Genomic DNA, 19,480 nt, shown 5'->3' with positions numbered 1-19,480 from the left:
ATATATATATGTGTGTGTGTGTGTATGTATGTTTGTGTGTGTAAATTTTTGTCTTATGCACCCTGACAGTTTTACATTCACAGGCCTTAAAGGACACCCATCCAACATGCGCATGCTGCCAGGGAACATAAAAATTTCTCACAGGCTGAACACAATGGAGATTCCATGGCCATACCATCAGTGTGAATGTATGCTTTACCATTAAAAAGACGGTTGTGTCAGATGCAGTCAGTTTCAACAACTTTAGAAAATTTGTGATGTTAAAATGATTGAACGGGTATTAGGCGAATAAAAATTCGATTTAAAAATAATTTGAGTCGTCAGGTCCACAGGAACATTGGAAAGAAGCAATCCTACCTCCAGACTACGTACAAAGAATCATATTCTTTTGGGTAAAATTAATTCTTTCCAATTTTTTTATCAGTTATTAGTCGTTAAAGGTGCTATACGGACTTGAATCATGGTATAATAGTGAAACTATATCTAAAAGACTTTGTCGATTTAAAAATAGTTTTAAGAAGATACAAGATTCAGATGGCAGGATAGTGGGAGAAAATTTTGATACAAAAAGGGAAATTATGGAAGCGCTATTTGTTCGTGTGATAACAATGAAAGGGAGTAGATGTCTAGGATATGTCCTTCACACAAACCAATGGGAGAACAGATCATGATAGTATCAGCTGGGCTCTTGTGGTCACAAGAAGAGTTGGAAGACCCACGACTACGTGGATGTGAACTTTTAGAAGGGAGGCTGAAGATGAGTGGAGATTTGGGAAGGATAAAGCACTAGAAAAACATGATTGACAGAATGTCACTGAGGCCCTTAGCGTTATTCGGCGTTGGAGGCAATGATTATGAAAGGTGCTATAAAGGACTAAGAATCTCGCCAGCTCATAATGAGGGGTTTCGTATAACCTACGACGTTTACTGGTCTGGGTGAAGATTTTTACAGTAATTGGTTTTCCTGTTTTTAGATTCTTAATTTATGCTCTTACACAGGGATCTGCTTAAACGTCTGGTCCGAATAACTTCCAAACGTCTGGTCCGAATAACTTCCATTATGAAATTCTGCTTCTTCAAGTATTCTAATACAGCCGTTATTCATTTACTTTTTTTCTGTAAATCTTTTAAATTGAATTAATTCATAAATACTTTTTGACGAAAAGCCCAAAATATTAAAATATTAAGAGCCAATGATCGTTTTTGAGATGTGTCCCTTATTTATAATACAGATTTTTTTTCAGTAGCTGTATAGAATTATTAATCACTGTTTACAAACTCTTGAGTTTAAGCTAGCAGTCCGATGACTATCGAGTCTTATTAAAATCGAAATAGAAAAAACTAAGTCTGACGGGCTCTGGAACCATTGAGAGACTTGGAATCGATTCCAATGTGAGTCAGAAATTCAATTCTGTGCCACACGTGATTGTGTGTTGATTACTTCTATCTTATTCACGCAGAAGGGATAATTCGAATGAAGTGCTACCAGTTGCTATCAGTTGTAGTGGTAGTTTTGCGAGTCATTGTGTAAACATTTACGGTAGCAGGATTCCAGACCATACTGAACGAAAATACATGTTGTAAACTTCTGCCTGAAATACTGTTTCATCTCACCTGACTGGTTGATAAGCGAAAGTGGTTGGCGACTTGGTATGACCTGTGAGTGAAGATTTCCTGAGGTGGAAGTCCCATCTCTCTGGCCATCTCTCTAAGTCCAAGCAAGTGGATGTCAATCCCTCGTCCCAAGATGTTGTTAACCATGATGTCCGTTTGCATGCTTAAAGCAGTGTCGAATTTGGCCAACCGATCTGCAACCTGTGAGGATTTAATGATTTACGGTATATAGCACATGCCTTATCTGCATTTTTATGATGATTACAATAATCTTAGAAATTTAATGTTTTCCTTTAAATTTTTGCTCGTGTATTTTTTTTTTTTTTTTTCTTATTTCCTTTTTCATGTATTTGATTCGGCACATCTTATGCAAAAACTCGTGCAATATTTGGTTAAACCGAGTTATTGTAAAAATTTGTTTCTCTGTATTTGCCTCTCTTGTATACAAAAGTATCTGTATTGTTGTTATATGTATATATATATATATATATGTGTGTGTGTGTGTGTGTGTGTGTGTGTGTGTTTGTGTGTGTGTGTATATATATATTATATATATATATATACTATATATATATATATATATATATATATATATATATATATATATTATATATTACATACATACATATAATAATGTGAGTGTGTACATATAGGTATATACACCATCTATAATACTTATTTGCATTTTAGATTTTACATTCTAAGGTGCATCGTGTGTATATAATATATATGTATGTATATATATATGTATATATACATGTATGTGTGTAATTTTTTATTGTAATTGGACATAACTCCTGAAGTGAAATGTGCTATTGGACTTTTCAAGTGACGACAAAGTTATACTTAAAAAGAGATTGGTTTAACTATTTAGGAACTGCAGGCGAAGCAAATAATTCTACGTGGTTGAAGTGAATGATAAGACGCACTGATAAAACTTGTCAGCTCTTAACGGAGCGCCAGTCCCATAAGAGCTCATTATACGAGTAAAATGATTCAGTATGATGAGGGTATGGTTGGTGGGAGTGCAGTGAATTTTTGCAGCGAAGTAACTTGAACTCATTAGAAACAATGATGTCAGACATTTTTAAAACTCTTTTCGTATTCAGTCTAATTCTAATTTAATTTTTTCTAAACTTTTTCATTTTTTCAAATGTATGTGTTCGGAATCCTCTCCTGAGAAGTTGAAATGAATATTTCTAAAGTTTCAGTGACTGTTATTAATTTTTAAAGTTTTATTGAAAATTTTCTCCAAGGAAAGGTAAATTTTTTATAAAATACCGCGCATTCTTTTCTCGAAGTTTTCCTTAGGATTTGCTGGTGTAGCGAGATTATTATTATTTTTTTTTCGTTCGGATGTAGTCAACCGTGCCCCTCCAAAATTTGTACAATTTATTCTTTAATGAAGTTATTCCTACGAATTTGAGAAGTGATGTTGTCAAATTTCATTTGATATTAATCATTTATAAAGTTAAAATTTTTTTAAGAAAGGTAAATTTTCGAGGAACACCTCGCATTTTTTAAAGATTTTTCATTATTGTAGTTAAAATAAACTTATTGCTTTATGTGGATGTAATCAGCCATCCCCATGAAAGCTGAAAAATTACATAAATATCCTTTACATTTAAACTTAAATTTCTGGTGTCATAAATTATGTATGTATATATATATATATGTGTGTGTGCATGTATATGTATATATAAATGATATAAAATAAATTTCCTCTTTTATGCCCAGTAAAAGAATTCATATTTATGGATTTTTTAGTTAAAAATCACAACAAATCATCGGAATCTTCTGTAGTCAGGTACGGAAGAGGTATTCTCCCAACACACTGAAAATGTGTATGGAAAATCTGTTTTCCATTTTAGACCATAGCACCTATGAAGGGGGATGGGGAAGATTGGGGGAATATTGTCCTATGTGTATGTAAAAAAACTGGGGCCATTATACCTAATAAAATATATGCAAGATGCTGCATAATTTACTGTCAACTCCAACAGCATTAGTGGGATTCCAAATCAACTGTAACATGTGAATGGATGCGGCGTTCTGTTTAGCTCTCAAGAGCCATACCTAATTAATATTCATTCATAATACAAAGAGAGGATATTTACCTTATAGCAGAGCTGAAGTGAAGGAAGCAAAAGTTGTTTCATATATTAGATGAAAAAATTTGGATTATTCTCAAGCCAAGAATTGAGCGTGGAAAGGTTCATGATAAGAAAATAAGACCAAACAAAGAGTAAAAGTTCCACCTAATTCTGATCTATGTAAATTCTGTGAAGTTACACGTTTTTACTGATCAATTTTTTCAGTTGGTCTCTGTTTTCTTTGGATAAAGGTAATGATGCTGTATAATTTCTGGAATTATTTTGTTCGAGTTTGTCTCGTGTTCAGATTAAGACTGATAACGTATCACCACAAAGATAGAGAAAGAGACTATAATGTTGAGGAAACTGTCGAATCCAGAATCTTGGTATTCAGCGGTTTACTTTTTTTCAGTACCAGGTATTTATTCCCTTAGTAACAAGTAGTATTTATTCAGATGGAAAACTGGATTTTTAACCCAGGCTTCCCATTCCCAACAGTAGGTAGATGAGAGAAAGCACTCCCTGGAACTTATTTGCAATAGTCCTCTCATAACCACTGCCAGAAATACGGAATCTATTTCTCCATTTTGTTTCGACTTGTTGTTTCTGGAAAGATGGCAATAATGGCGTTTAGTGGTTACAGTCTTTGAAGTTCATCGGTATCGTAAGTTCTCCATTCTGAGTTGTGGCGTGAGCGGGTGGAGTAGTTTTTGTGTGTGATGTAAGTTACTTCTAGAACTTTCATAAATGACCACTACTGCCGAGAAATGCTAGGCTCTACTCGCTGTTTTGGTCAGCCTAGCGCTGATCTTTCAGTTCTGTTCGAGGTGATGGTGGGTTGGTGTTCACTGTAATTTTCTGTATTTCCAAAATCATTTAAGAAGTCCATTGATACTTTTATTGCAGTGACTTAGCGTTGTTAATTTTCTTTGTGTTTAGCACCCACATAGTCCATTTACAGTCCATTTCACCTTATCAAAAATATTTTTTGTGTCTTCTCCCTTTTTTCTCAATAAAAAAAAAAATGTAGAGAAACCCACCGGCAGGAGGGTAATGTCTAATATAGGTTATTGAGATACATATCTATCTGTTGTCTTGTTGGCTTGCAAGACACCCATCTTTTGTCATATTTTGAGAAATGTACTTTCTTCTCATTCGGAGAATTGTGTTAATCGTTTTTGTGTATAATTTTAATGGAAAAAAATTGGTTCATTTGTGATGTGTAAGGAAACTGCCACCAGATAACCAACCATGTATACTAGGTGGATACTTAAATGTTTGTGCTTAGGCTAACTTCCTAAATGAACTGAATTCCAGTGGGGATTTACTGAAATACATAATTTTTTGTTTAGGTACATTATATTTCTACCTTCATCAGAGAGAGAGAGAGAGAGAGAGAGAGAGAGAGAGAGAGAGAGAGAGAGAGAGAGAGAGAGAGACTTACGGGGGCATTGATGACCATAGCCTCACACCATGTTAGTACTTGCGGAGTGTTAGCGCGGATGGAATCCACTCTCCCGTGGCGGAATCTTCTGGTACTGGCACTTTCATATGTACTAGTTAGTTGACCATGACACCTGTTTAAAGTAGAAGGGTTTATAATTGTTACTATTTACCAGATAATGTTATCCTTCCTTTTTCCCTACGCTGTTATAATGTATGTGAATAGTATCTTGTATGTATGATTTGCTTAAAACCCCAAAATGGAATAATATTAACGTGTCCTATATCAGAGAAGATAAAGTTATGCATTCGCAAGTCAGTAGTTAGAGGAAAACAAGAAGCCAAATAGTTTATAGTTTCATCAGATGGTTAGCTGGATAATGAAACACGATGTGTATTACATAGAAATGACAATCCAAAAGTTGATTATTCAACAGCTGTCCAGTAGATTACCCACACTCAAAGTAGTAATTGCAGAGTGAGAGAGAAACCTTACAGACTGTGAATAATTCATATACATGTATGGATGCATATTCCAGCTCTTTGTTGTATTCAGCCTCTAATTTCTGTATTTTTCATTGGACAGCTCTGATATTGCAAGCATGTCTGAATGATGGCAGACATCTAATGAAGCTCATTTCCTCATGGACTCAGTTATTACTTATTTCTGTCTCCTGTGGTAATACTTATTCTATTCTTTTTGATAAGGATAATATTGAATCTCACTTTTATCAGCACATGATGATCAAGCCACTTCACACTTGTCTTGATGAAATCACAAAGTTTAAATTACCAAATATTTATAAAAAATAGTTAAATAGTTGCTTTGTTCTTTCCTCCTTGAAAGAAATTATTCAAACAAAATTCTCTAATTAATGACTATACCCCAGCCTGCCATCTCTCTCTCTCTCTCTCTCTCTCTCTCTCTCTCTCTCTCTCTCTCTCTCTCTCTCTCTCTCTCTCTCTCTCTCTCGTTTGTTATAAGCATGAAGTGCAGGTTCGTGGAGGCTTTCTTGATCTATATACACTGCAGTCACTTCAAATATATCAAAGATTCAGATTTTTAAAGGGATAATTAAATTCCCTGTCTCATACTTTGAACTACAAAGATTAGGTTTTTGTAAGCTTGGATCTAATGAATGCCAACATTTGCTCACCATTGGTGATGCCCCCCCACCAAAAAAAAAAAAAAAAAAACTCGAACTGCACAAATTTTCGAAGTCATGGTCATCAAATTAACAGAAATGAAAGAGTTAACAAATGAGTATGCACGTGTCATTGTACCAGCTATAGGTTTTAAAAGGAAACTTCATATACCACGTCAAAGATTGCAGAGTTTTCCCCCTTATTGTCAAGCAGCGAAATATATCTTTCGATCGTCATTTTCAAAATAACGTCATTAATTTCTCAAGGCTATTACGGTAAGTTTATGTGGATCCTCACCAGTTTTAAATTTTGCTTTTGGGCACCTACCCGAATGAAGTATTGCCGCGTCAAACGTATTAGAAAGTGCCGAAAAACTCATATGCTTTTATGTTGGAATGATTTTTTGGATCTTAGATCATGAGGAAGGCAGTTGGAGAGAGAGAGAGAGAGAGAGAGTTTTTTTCCATTAATATTTCTTCACCACCCTCGACCAAAAATTCTTGAAGATAAAAAAGACGCCGTCTTTTGGACAACGGGAAGTGATGGCCGTAAGAAAACACATCAAGTTCCATTAGTATTCACGAAGGAAAATTGGTCACTTTAATCACTCGTCAGGCTCATGAATGACGTTTATCAAGTTTGACTTGAAGGGTCAAGATGACTTTTTAATATTGTTGAAAGTAGGAGACAGGAAACAGAGGGCCAAAATTAGTAATTCGGTTAATCTTTTAATTAATTTTAACAACCTTATAATTACGGCTATAAAAATATTTTTTATATTAATTATACAGTTATTGAACCTCTTTTGCTTCTGTCCACTTTAGGAAAAGTGTTGAGAATTAATGTAGCATAACTTTCAGCATACGTACAGAAGCATGTGTAAATGTGTGTGTGCATTTTAACCATTTGCTGACGAATAGGTAGCGCGATGGACTTGAAAACGTAAGTATGTAACGTGTGATCGTGATTCGAGTATTGAGCACATCAGCATTACTTTGAAAGTATATAACATTACCAGAAAATACCCTAAAACAAATCCATAATTAAATGCATGGCACTTCATTGAAGGAGAGAGAGGAAAAAAACACTTTTAAACAATAAACCGCATTTTTCTGTCTTCTTATCTGTTCCATGTTAATAATCTTATACTGTTCTAAAATTCATACCTTTTTCTAATCATATCTTTTTACTTCAATAAAAATTTTGTAGTGTATTATCAAAAACTAAAACGTCGATATCTTTAACATTTAATAATAAACAGTAGGCTTATTAACCATCGAGTATAAACTGAATCATTAATTATTGAGTGAACTTAGTAGCATGAAATTAGAGCCATTTCTTTATTCTCGCTCTTCACTTTATTTATTTATTTATTTATTTATTTTTTTGTAGAACGTCATTGTCTCCTTTTCGAACAAAGTACACACGCCTGCACACTTCTCCATTATCAGGAGTATTTTTCATTATCAACAGTGTTCTCTTATCTATTTTCGTCAGCCTTCCTAATATAACTACTTGCCTCTTTTTCTATAATATGTATTCATGAACGAAAGAAAAAATCTGGGACAACTTCTTAATCAACCGTGGAAGATTTCATCCACCTGAGCAAGTTTTCCCCTTCGCCAGCCATTTCCACCTGTCGTAAGCATGTGTTTCGATAGTCCAGGATAGATATCTCTTCAAGTAACGTAGGATGAAGCGGGGCGCACCATAAAAAAAAAAAAAGACGGTAGAACGTATTAGCCGGGGTTTGGTCTCACTTGCCTAGACGTATTGCTTACCCAAAGCTTGAAGAATTCTTTTTCTCGATTACCTATTATGTTTTTCATATGTGAGAAGGCTTGGGACAGAAATACCCTCGACCATACTTTAGGATCCTTCAGATAAAATAAACCATTATGTGGAAGATGAAAAAGTGGAACCTTATCCCAAGGGAAGTGTTCAATGCTGAGAGAAAGTTACAAAACTCCGGATTACCATTAATTTTTAGCGTTCTCATTAGTAAAACATATTTTACATAAATTACCTTCGGGATTTAATAACAGCGGTGCAACAATGAATGCACACACATTTAAGCAGACTAAGCAGTAGGACTAACCGAAATACATTCAACTGTGATTCCGAAACCTGCCTGAGCATGAAAGCTCTTAGTACTATAAAAGAAAGTCTTGTAAATCATCAAATATCAGTCAGATTCATTAAATACTAACGTAGACACTTCTGCATTTCAAACTTAAATGCATATGCGTTAACCCAGAACATTTTTCAGCATTACAAAGGCGAATGAGATTTTACATTTTACGCTGCAGCAAGGATTAAAAAAAAAAGAAAAACATATTAGGTTTTGTACAACGACAATCATGGTTTTCACATGAGGCTTATCGGAAGTTCCAATTATTATAGAAGATAACCTCAGTAAAATCTTTGCTCCGACTCATTGAGGAGAGCAAAAATGTTGCAAAGCCCAGCCGAATTTATCCATGATTTTCACTACAGACTTTTTACAAGATACCCGCTTAACACTCACCAACACGTTCACCATTGCACGCATGTCTATTTATATTTCCATTTTTCTTCCTAGATCCTTATGTTCATTAACTTTTTTTGCTCTGCATATACTTTCCTGTAGAATAACCTTATTAACCTTAAAGTTCTTGGCTACCCCTTTGCCTCTATTTTTTAGTGCTTGCTTACCTGTCATTTTCTTTTTGACTACCCTGTTTATCCTCCTGTACGCATACACACTCTGCGTCTGTCATGGAACTGCAGCAAAATAATCTCCGTTCATCCTTCACTAAAACTTTTTATCCTCATTCCACCCTATATTTTTATTCTCTTTTCTTCCCCTCCTATACCCATAAACACTCCCTACTGTATTTATAATACTAATTTTTTATTTTACTTACTGATCGTTTACCACTTCCACTTTCGTTATTTTAATCAAATGCCAGTGTTCATCCATAGTCTCCCTAGAAGACCATCCCATTTCCTATCCATCTCACTTTCAGAATAAGATTTACAGCCACTTCCTCATCCCTTTCTTTCAACCCATGTCTGTCGTAACCATTAATTTGATTTTCCATCTACTCTGTGCTAACATACAATCTAGCAAACTTCTGTCCTCAGTATTTTTAATTTTCAGATATTCTTCCAATTATTCGTTTTCAGTAAACCATGTATTTCTAACAATCAAGCCTCATTTACTCCAGGAACTCCATCTGCCAACGAAACCATCTCATTTTCTGCCACCTACCCTTGTATTCAAATAACATAGCACAACTACCATTTTATGTTCTCTAAACCCAGGCAGATGCAGATTCAGACTTCCAAAAAAGCAATCCTCTTTCACTCTGATTTTCCTCCATTGCTGGATTGCTTATACTCACTGTTATAACTTACTCATGCCACGTTCAGTGTGGCCTTCTTAATCACTGAACTAACACAGTACTCTTCCAAACCGTCGCCAGTGTTCCTGATACTACAAATGCTACTCTTTCTCTAGTTCTATGCCTTCTAGCTACCCCAGAAACAGTCACTTTGTGTTTCCCAGTCTGCCCTTTTGTTTTCGTCTCACCAAGAGCCTAAAACATCAAGCGTTCTCTCTCTCAGCAATTCAGCTCTCATACATTTTTTTCCTTTGCACCACATTCATACATTTAAGCCACAAGCTCTTATTATTTTATAAGTGCTTCGATTTTTTGCAGTTTCATTAAAATGTGTGGGTCTGTAAATGCCTTGTTCCCTGCCATTTTGTGACATTTATCCCGCATGATGCCATTATTTTCCTTTCCCGGAATCATACATGAGTGAAAAGCGTGACTGCAGTTTATCAGTAGTGGTAAGGCATTTTAATATTGGGAGGAGGAGGGGAATACCTTCACTTCACGTGTAGAATGGTTGATGTTATCAGATGATATAGTTTATTTGGTGTTAGTGAAGAGAAGTTGCAGACCAGTAAAATACTGAAGGATTCCTGGAAGATGGAAATAACTAAACACAAACAGTTGAGAAAGAAAATAGGGAAATAATTTCCACGTACAAGACGAAAGAAAGTCAAAGAGAGGGTAAGAATAATGCAGCGTAGAAAAACAAGGAAGGGAAAGAGATAAATAAACAAAGACAAGTGTCTTGCAAGAATTTTCCAAGGAGAACAAACATGAATATCTATATAAAGCACGAAGAAGGGGTGCAGTGGAATAGAGTTACAAAATATAATAAATATTGAAATAATGTATCGATGAAGAGAGAGAAGGGAGAGATGCACAGATGCGTTCTCATATGTTCTGGGCATATCACGAGTGATGTGTGTGTAATACTCATAATAAATTCCTTTAAAATTTAGTAACCATGCGACTAAGTGTCGACGTGGTCAAACACAAGAGGTCTCTCACCAAAAATGACTTCATCAACAGAAATCGCCTTATGTTCAGACTTCATCATCAGAATATTTTACAGTCCGTACGCATTTTCATCTTTGAAAGCATAGCTCATCATCATTCATATTTTACAGTCCGTACGCATTTCTTTCATCTTCGTTAAACATAGCTCATCATATTATTCAGTCATTTTCTTATAAGTCTGTTTTCCATATTCCACTTAGAAAGGATCATATAAACAATTATGCCACTATTAATATAACTGTTTCACATAAATCAACTAAGCTTCTTAGAAAATGTGGAAGTGTGAATCTAGAAATGCATATATTTTTTGTTGAAATAAAGTTAAGTTTCCTGGCTCATATGTAAGGATACCTGAAAGTTAAGAGGAAAAACCTGAACAAAAAAATAGGCGAAACTTACGGAAATAAACAATGAATGACTGAACACAAGGCCCTGGGCTAGGCATGATGTTACAGAAAAGAGGGAAAAAGGCCGAGTTGACTTGAATGTATAGCACTAGCAAAAAGACTCAAGATAATTCCAAAATTTAAAATAAGCAGGTAAAACGAGTGGATGTCACAGAAGGGCTTAATTACAAGAATATGCACTGCAGTTGTCGTGAATCTGAGGTATCTAAAAAACATAGGGGAAGTACTGGGGTTACAAGGCCAAACATACGAGGGGCGTTAATAAGAAATGCAAAATCATTTTTCCTCGGCTAATTTTCGTCCAAAAAGAGTGACATTTTGTGTACGACATCCTTAAACGTTCTCGCGGTATATCATGTATTTTCATTAATATCCGATAGACGGCTGCAGTATAATCAGCTATATATAGTATATTATATTTATATTATATATATATATATATATATATATATATATATATATATATATATATATATATATATATATATATATATACATACATATATATATATATATATATATATATATTGGCTTGGCCTATAGAACCCCAAATTACAAATTGGACGAATTTCTTGTTCTACTATTGGAGCCCCTGACCAGAAACAAGTATACCGTAGCTAACTCTGAGCATTTTAAACAATTCATTCTTCCACAGACCTTCTGACCTTTTCATGGCAAGCCTTGATGTGGAGCCGTTATTCACCAATATACCGGTCAGAGGAACCATAGATATTATTTTGGACAAACTTTTTCCCATACCAGATTCATTGTATCACAATTTTAATCGATCCCATTTTAAGATGTTTTTAGAACTGGCCGTGCTGGACATTGCCTTTATTTTTAATGGCGTGCTTTTCAGACAAATGGAGGGGATGGCCATGGGTTCTCCTCTCGACCTACGTTCACCAACATCTTTATGTGATCCCTGCTGAACACTTCTTAGAATGTTCTAACTCCTATCATCTCAACATCACTTTTACCATAGAAAAAGAATACGACTCCAAGCTGGCCTTTTTAGATACACTCATAGCTAAAGATAGTGACAAGTTTAATACCTCTGTATTCTGAAAGAAAACTTTTTTTGTTCTGGGGTCCAATTTTTATAGTTTTTGTTTTATCAGTTTTAAACTAAACTGTGTTTACAACTTAATACATCATGCTTTATCTCTTACATCGGACTGGGTCCTATTTCAAGAAGAAACCGTCTTTTTACAACAATACCTCACCAATAATTGTTTCCCTACTCATTTTTTTCACAGGATCCTCAAAAAATTCCTAAATAAAAAGTTTTCCATCTTGCCAAAGTGTTTTGATGTGCTTAAACTCCCATTATATACAACTTTTCATTTCTTATAAGAGGACAACTTTTAAAGAGATTTCACTAAAATCTCTACAAAAATATACTGGGGCCATCGATCTTAAAATAATACCAAAGAACCCAAAAAGTATCGGCTCTCTTTTCAGATTTAAAGATCGGCTACCACTTTGATGTCGTCTAGTGTTGTCTATGAGTACAATTGTCCTAAATGTAATTCAGGAAAGTGTACTGGATCCACCAGCCAACTTCTCAGGGTGAGGGCCGATTCCCACAGTGGGGTAAGTTATAGGACTGGTTGCCAATTGTCCAGTACAGAATCCTCTAATATAGTCAACCATACCATTAAATGCAAAACCGAAAACAGCTGTGAAGATTCTGATTATTGGTTATACAAACAGTCCACAAGAACTACTTATTCTTGAAACACTTGTACAACCACGCAGCAGACCTTAAATCTGCAAAACTTGGGAGGAAAAACTATGTGGTGAAGAGAAACTTCTCTCACGTCACCAAATATCTCAATCACCATGTCACCTTTCATGTATTTGTATCATTGTGCATGCTGTTACACCAGCTTTCCATTAATGTATGTATAACTGTCAATCAGATGTCTTGTATCTATCCATATGTAAATCTGTGTGTGTGAAGAAACACAGACCACTGAATTTAATCACTTCCTCGACCTGTCAAGAGGTCGGGGCTACTTTGTGGCTCACACAAGCTATTGACCTGTGTGAAAGTTTTGTAAATAAATTAGGAAGCTGTAGACCTCCACACCTCATTTCATACTTCACTCACATTGGTGACTGCCGGAGAGATGCCAACCAAGCCACCAGCAGTGACCCCAAGGCCATCAGTGAAAACCTCGTAGCTGCCTCCATATGTCTACCACCCTTCATGCCCCACCACCCAGAGGCATGGTTCTTCAGGGTGGAAATGATTTTCTGCACAAAGAAAATCACCTTATTGACGCGGAAAGCAGACACAGCCCTCAAGTTCTTACCAGACAATGTCTTCAAGCAGATAGCAGGATGGCTGGAAGAACTATCCCCTTCACCTATGACATACTGAAGGACCAGCTGAAGTCATTCTTAATCACAACACCAGCCCAAAGAGCCAAGAAGTTTCTCAACTACGTGAGGGCCCCAGTAGGAGACAAGAGGCTGTCACATGTGTACGAGCAACTACGGCAGCTCATCACACTGGCTGCCAAGGGCGACCAACCTGAGTCAACCTTGGACCTCGTGAAGGAGGTACTCCTCACAAAACTACCCCACCAGACAGTAGCAGCCATGCCCAAAGCCCCCACCATGCCCTTAGAAGTGTTCCTGGTAATGGTCGAAGAGGTTCATAGGGGCCCACAAGGCAGCAGACCCCTCACAGCCAGCAGCAGCAGTAGCGGCACCAAGTCAGACCTAGCAGAATTCAGACACAGACTCAAGCAGTGATCCAGACGAGCCAGCTGCCCCCATATACAAAAGACTATTCCCAGACATGACTACAAAGGGAAGCCTAAACAGGAGAAACAAGAACCTCCAGAAGGCATATGCTTTTTCCACTGGAGGTTCGGAAACAAGACTAGAAAATACGATTGGGCAGCCTATTCTAAAAAAAAATACACAGTAGATTCGCAGACACGACCCATTCATACTAACATCAGTGGCGAGCAGACAGATCGTCTAGTAAGAGAAATCACGCCTCCTCACCACTGTCTTTCATCCAGGTAGAAAGGACAAACATGCTTCTTCCTAAAAGATGAAAGATCTGACATGAAGTTCTTAGTGGACACTGGAGAATGTAGATCATTCATCCCAGCCAGCCTGAACGAATGAGTCAACCCCGCTACACCCACCAACCTCCATGTATCAGCGGTCAGCGGAGCACCACTGACAATGTATGGAGGATGGGAGATGAAAATTGCCTTCGGCGGAAAGAATATGACTGGTCGTTCATCACAGCAGACGTGATGATGGCATTGTTAGAAGCAGATGTCCTAACAGCACACAACCTACTAGTCGACTTAGCATCTAAACAGCTGATCCCAAGAACAGCACAGAGATCATCAAACCAAAAGCTGAGCAGATGTACAACAACAAAAGCATCAAGTCAAAGAGAGGAAAAAATATGCCCCATCGCCCCTGATGTCACACCGAAAGAAATGAGAGAATTAATACAAGAATACAAAGACACATTCAAAGATGACCTGAAGCACAACCTAACAAAACCAGCAAAACACACCATTCAGCACCACATAGAGACTGAGGGACCCCAATCCACTTGCGATTCAGACGGCTGGCCCCAGAGAAACTCACCTACATGAAGAAAGTATTGAAAGAGATGGAAGAAGTGGGAGTATGCCAGAAAGCCCCAGCCCATGGGCATCACCCCTGCATATTGTACTGAAGTCAGATGGAACATGGCGCCCCTGCGGAGATTACCGACAGCTGAATGTGAAAACAAAACCAGACAGATACCCTCTACCAAATACAGCAGACATAACAAAACAAATGAACAGAGCAAGAATATTCATAAGAATCGAAATCTGGGTAGCAAAAGAAGAAATCGAGAAGACCACAATCATCACCCCATTTGGCACCTACACATTCAACTACAGCTGTTTTGTCCTCCGTAACTCAGGGGCAACATTCCAAAGATTGATGGACGAGCTGTTCAGGGACCTTCCATTCTGCATGGTATATGCCGACGACATACTAATCTTCAGTTCAAATTTAAAACACCTCAAAGATGTGAAAATTAGTGCTGCAAAGACTGAAAGAAAATGGACTAATAGTGCGGGAAGACAAGTGTGAATGGGCAAAGAAAATGGTGGAATTTCTGGGGAACCAAGTGAGTCCAGAAGGCATCAAACCTCTACTAGAGAAAGTGAAAGCAATAACAGACTTCCCCAAACCAACAACAGTAAAATCAGTGCAAGGATTTTCGGGTTTAATAAATTATTACCACCGATTCATACCAAATATTGCGAAAATTATGAGCCTTATATATGAATGCCGTAAAGGAAAAAAAAAATTGAGGTGGGGAGAAAGTCAAGACAAAGCGTTTATTTTAGCAAAAGAGGCAATAACCTCTGCAGCAACAGTTTCCTTTATCCCATAGGTCCCTCACCCTGACAACTGACACAAGCAACATAGGATGGGTACGCCATACTCGAGCAGGACACTAATGATGGTCATCTATCACTGGCCTTTTACAGCAAAAAACTAACCATAGCTGAATAGAAGTATTCAGCATTTGACAGGGAGCTCCTCGCAGTCTGCAAAGCAGTCTGACACTTCTACCACATGCTCGAGGGATGTCAGTTCGTGGTGCAGACAGACCATCAACCACTGGTGCATGCCTTCACAAAGTCAGCACACTCATGGTCAGTGCGACAACAACAGCACCTGTCAGCAATAGCCAAGCACTTCTGGGCCATAAAATACCTGAAGGGTTCAGCGAACACTGTGGTGGACAACCAATCAAGAAACTGTGCCAATACATCCAACTCTGGATAGCCTATCCCGAGATACCTGAGGTGCAGAAGGATGACTAGGGCCTGCAGCGACTCTGGCAGATCAACCCCACCTGCACATGGAGCGACCTGTCAATCAACAACGGAACAATGACCTGCAAGATGAGTACCGGATGCCCTCACCCATACTTGCCAGAGGGACTAAGAAGGAGAGCCTTCACTCTCTCCCACAACCTATCCCACACATCAGGCCAATCAACCGCCCAAGTCATAGCAGAGCGGTACATCTGGCAGGAGATGAGAAAAGACATGAAGACGTGGACAAGAGAGTGCATCCTGTGCCAGACGTCAAAAGTCATGAGACATGTCAAAAGAGGGATATAAATTTTTAAAACAACTAACCACCGAATCGCCCACATCCACATTGACATAGTGGGATTCCTACCCCCCTCAGAGGGGTACAAATACCTGTTTACCATAATAGACAGGAACACCAGCAATACCCATCCGACAGCAGATGGTGGAGAGCTGCATTAAATACCTAGTTGACTGGGTCAGTAGTCTTGGAATCTGCCAGATCATCACCAGCGATTGGGATGCCAGCTTCACATCCGCCCTGTGGAATGCCCTCGCCAACAGTCTAGGGACGGAAATAACGCATATGACGGCCTACAACCATGAAGCCAACGGAATCATTGACAGGATGCATCGATCATTAAAAACAACACTTAACACCAGATGCCAGGGTGGGGGTTGGAGAAAAGAACTGCCATGGGTTCTTCTAGGATTGAGAACGACACTGCACGCAGCATTCAACACATCTCCAGCATAAGTCCTGAATGGCCAACCTTTGAGGGTGCCAGCAGACGTCTTCCAAGAAAGAACAAACTCAATATCATCCAACACCTGAAAAGTGATAAAAAAAATAATACTGACCAAGACAACCTCCAAGGAAACAGAAAAGTGTACATCCCCAAAGAATTACAGAACATAAAATACGTGTTAATCTGGGTGGACTCACACAAACCTCCCCCTCTCCCCAGCCTACCCAGGACCACACCGCATATTCCAGAGATGACTGAAGGCCTACCAGATGGCAGTGGATGGGAGGACAACAAGGGTTCAAATCAGCGGGTTGAAACCTGCATTCATACCAGACACCAGTCCACATGTGTAGGCTTCTCTCTCGCAAATCTTTTATGCAAATATTTCAATCACCGTATTGTCACCTTTCATGTATTTGTATCGTGTATTCTGCCACGCCAGCTTTCCAGCAATGTATGTATAACTGTCAATCAGATGAATCTGTATCTATCCATATGTAAATCTTTGTCTGTGAAGAAACACAGACGCCTGAATATAATCCCTTTCTCGATCTATCAAGAGGTTGGGACTACTTTGTATCTCACACGAGCTTTTGACCTGTGTGAAAGTTTTGTAAATAAATTAGTAAACTGTAGACCTCCATACCTCATTTCGTACTTCACTCACACACTAAATATCAAACAAAGAGTTCCTCGTTGAACTATCAAACAACCTCTGCACTCTTGTATTTGCTGTAACTCTCGCCTTTCTCTGAATATTTTGTGTTTTATCCTTAGAATATGTTCATAGCCTTTGTGCTTTTATATGGTTTTAAGTGCCTCTGTATTTAAGTGTGTTGTCTATTCTGAACAACTTTATCTTTTTGCATTTTGTTATTATCAGTTTTTATCACTTGCTTTTTAAAGTAAAGTTTTTTAAATAGCTCTTTTAATTAATTTTTATTAATATATTGTATTTTATTGTAGATCTCCCTGATGATGTGATTATCATTAAACGTCGGAATAAATAGTTACTATGTCATTGCTTCTGTATTCCTGCCGTTGATCGGGATGAGAATGTGGTGTGTGTTGAGTTCTGCCTTGCTCAGAGTGTGTATATATATATATATATATATATATATATATATATATATATATATATATATATATATATGTATATATATATATATATATATATATATATATATATATATATATATATATATATATATATATATATGTATATATATATATATATATAAATATATATATATATATATATATATACATATATATATATTTAAAATATATAATAATATATATATATATATTTAAAATATATATATATAATATATATATATATATATATGATATAATATATATATAATATATATAACCCTATACATACATACATACATATATATATATATATATATATATATATATATATATATATATATATATATATATATATATATATTATATATATATATATATATATATATTATATATATATATATATATATATATATATATTATATATATATTATATATATATATATTATATATATATATATATATATATATATATATATATATATATATATATATATATATATATATATACATATATATATGTACATACATACATATATATGTACATATACATTGGTGTGAAAGCTATATATTCCTCAGCAAAATAGCAAGAAGGCACTAAAGCAGACAGCTTGGTAGATGGTTTTCCTTTATTTATCACGGCCTACGTTTCGAGATCCTTGTCTCATCCTCAAGGCTAAAAATACAAAGTAAAATATACAAATACACAAATAAAATATGATAAAGTAAAACATCAGTAAAAAAGGTAAACCTAAAATAAAATTGTTAAAAAAAAAACGAGAAAGAAATAGAAAATTTTAACTAACAGACCTTGTTCCTCGAAGTTCAGTTGCTGTATGAGAAACAATAAACATAAGGTGGGGTGTGGTTTAAGCTATATACAGAGGCGTGGACGAAGAATGATTGTTCAAAGAGGGAACAAACTTCTTGATCGCTAATGATTCAAGAATAGGGAGGTGGTGTTCGTGTTGACTGGTTAGTATAATCTTAAAATCATTATAGTTTATTTTACTTTTGCATAGTTTTATGGCCCTGTGGAGGAGAGTGGATAGGGAATTCAATTTAAAAATTATTTTTACAGTTCGTGCTTTTATAATTTTAAATTGAATTCCCTGTCCACTCTCCTCCACAGGGCCATAACACTTACATCCAACTGGCATCTTTTTCACAAGGAAATAGGTTTTCTCTATGATTATTTTAAATCCAACTGCTATCCATCCAATTTGTTTTTTAAAGTATGTTAAGAAAACATTGATAAGTCCTTTCAATTCCTACTATCACACACTTGACACATAAATTAACATATTATATAAGTTTTCCGTTCACGCATGACACCTCTTTCCTACCCAGTCTAAAAAGGATTTTAATGAATTATTTTCCTGCAGTTGACGTGAAGCTCATATTTAAGAACCCAAGAACTATTGGCGGTATTTTTCTGAAAAACTGCCCTTTAATGCAGTCCGGTGTTGTTTATTTATTTACTTGCTGTCAATGCCATTGTCAGACATATGAGGGGTCAGATGATATTGGCGTTAGCTTTAGCACTGGGTGCAAGTTGTCTAAAAACATCAAATATTAGAAACATAAAATTATGCAAAAGTAAAATAAACTATAATGATTTTAAGATTATACTAACCAGTCAACACGAACACCACCTCCATATTCTTG

General features: G+C 36.4%; 2 protein-coding genes across 7 annotated transcripts in view; one reads left to right on the top strand and one right to left on the bottom strand.

The window, feature by feature from the left end:
- ChAT (Choline acetyltransferase) overlaps positions 1–19,480 on the bottom strand; it is a 256,104-nt gene that overhangs the window by 4,482 nt on the left and 232,142 nt on the right. For all 6 annotated transcript variants that reach the window (XM_067103847.1, XM_067103848.1, XM_067103843.1 and 3 more), the window contains 2 exons: positions 5,152–5,284; positions 1,615–1,815 (listed from right to left, as the gene is read on the bottom strand). In XM_067103847.1, the coding sequence (XP_066959948.1) occupies positions 1,615–1,815; positions 5,152–5,284 (334 nt within the window). The remainder of the gene's footprint in view (positions 1–1,614; positions 1,816–5,151; positions 5,285–19,480) is intronic.
- Positions 1–19,480, top strand: part of LOC136838603 (opsin, ultraviolet-sensitive-like) — a 223,600-nt gene that overhangs the window by 182,200 nt on the left and 21,920 nt on the right. The gene's annotated exons all lie outside the window — the stretch shown is intronic.

This window comes from Macrobrachium rosenbergii, chromosome 5 (genome assembly GCF_040412425.1).
Source record: "Macrobrachium rosenbergii isolate ZJJX-2024 chromosome 5, ASM4041242v1, whole genome shotgun sequence".
NCBI lineage: Eukaryota > Metazoa > Arthropoda > Malacostraca > Decapoda > Palaemonidae > Macrobrachium > Macrobrachium rosenbergii.
This window is presented reverse-complemented; position numbering and strand designations above follow the sequence as displayed.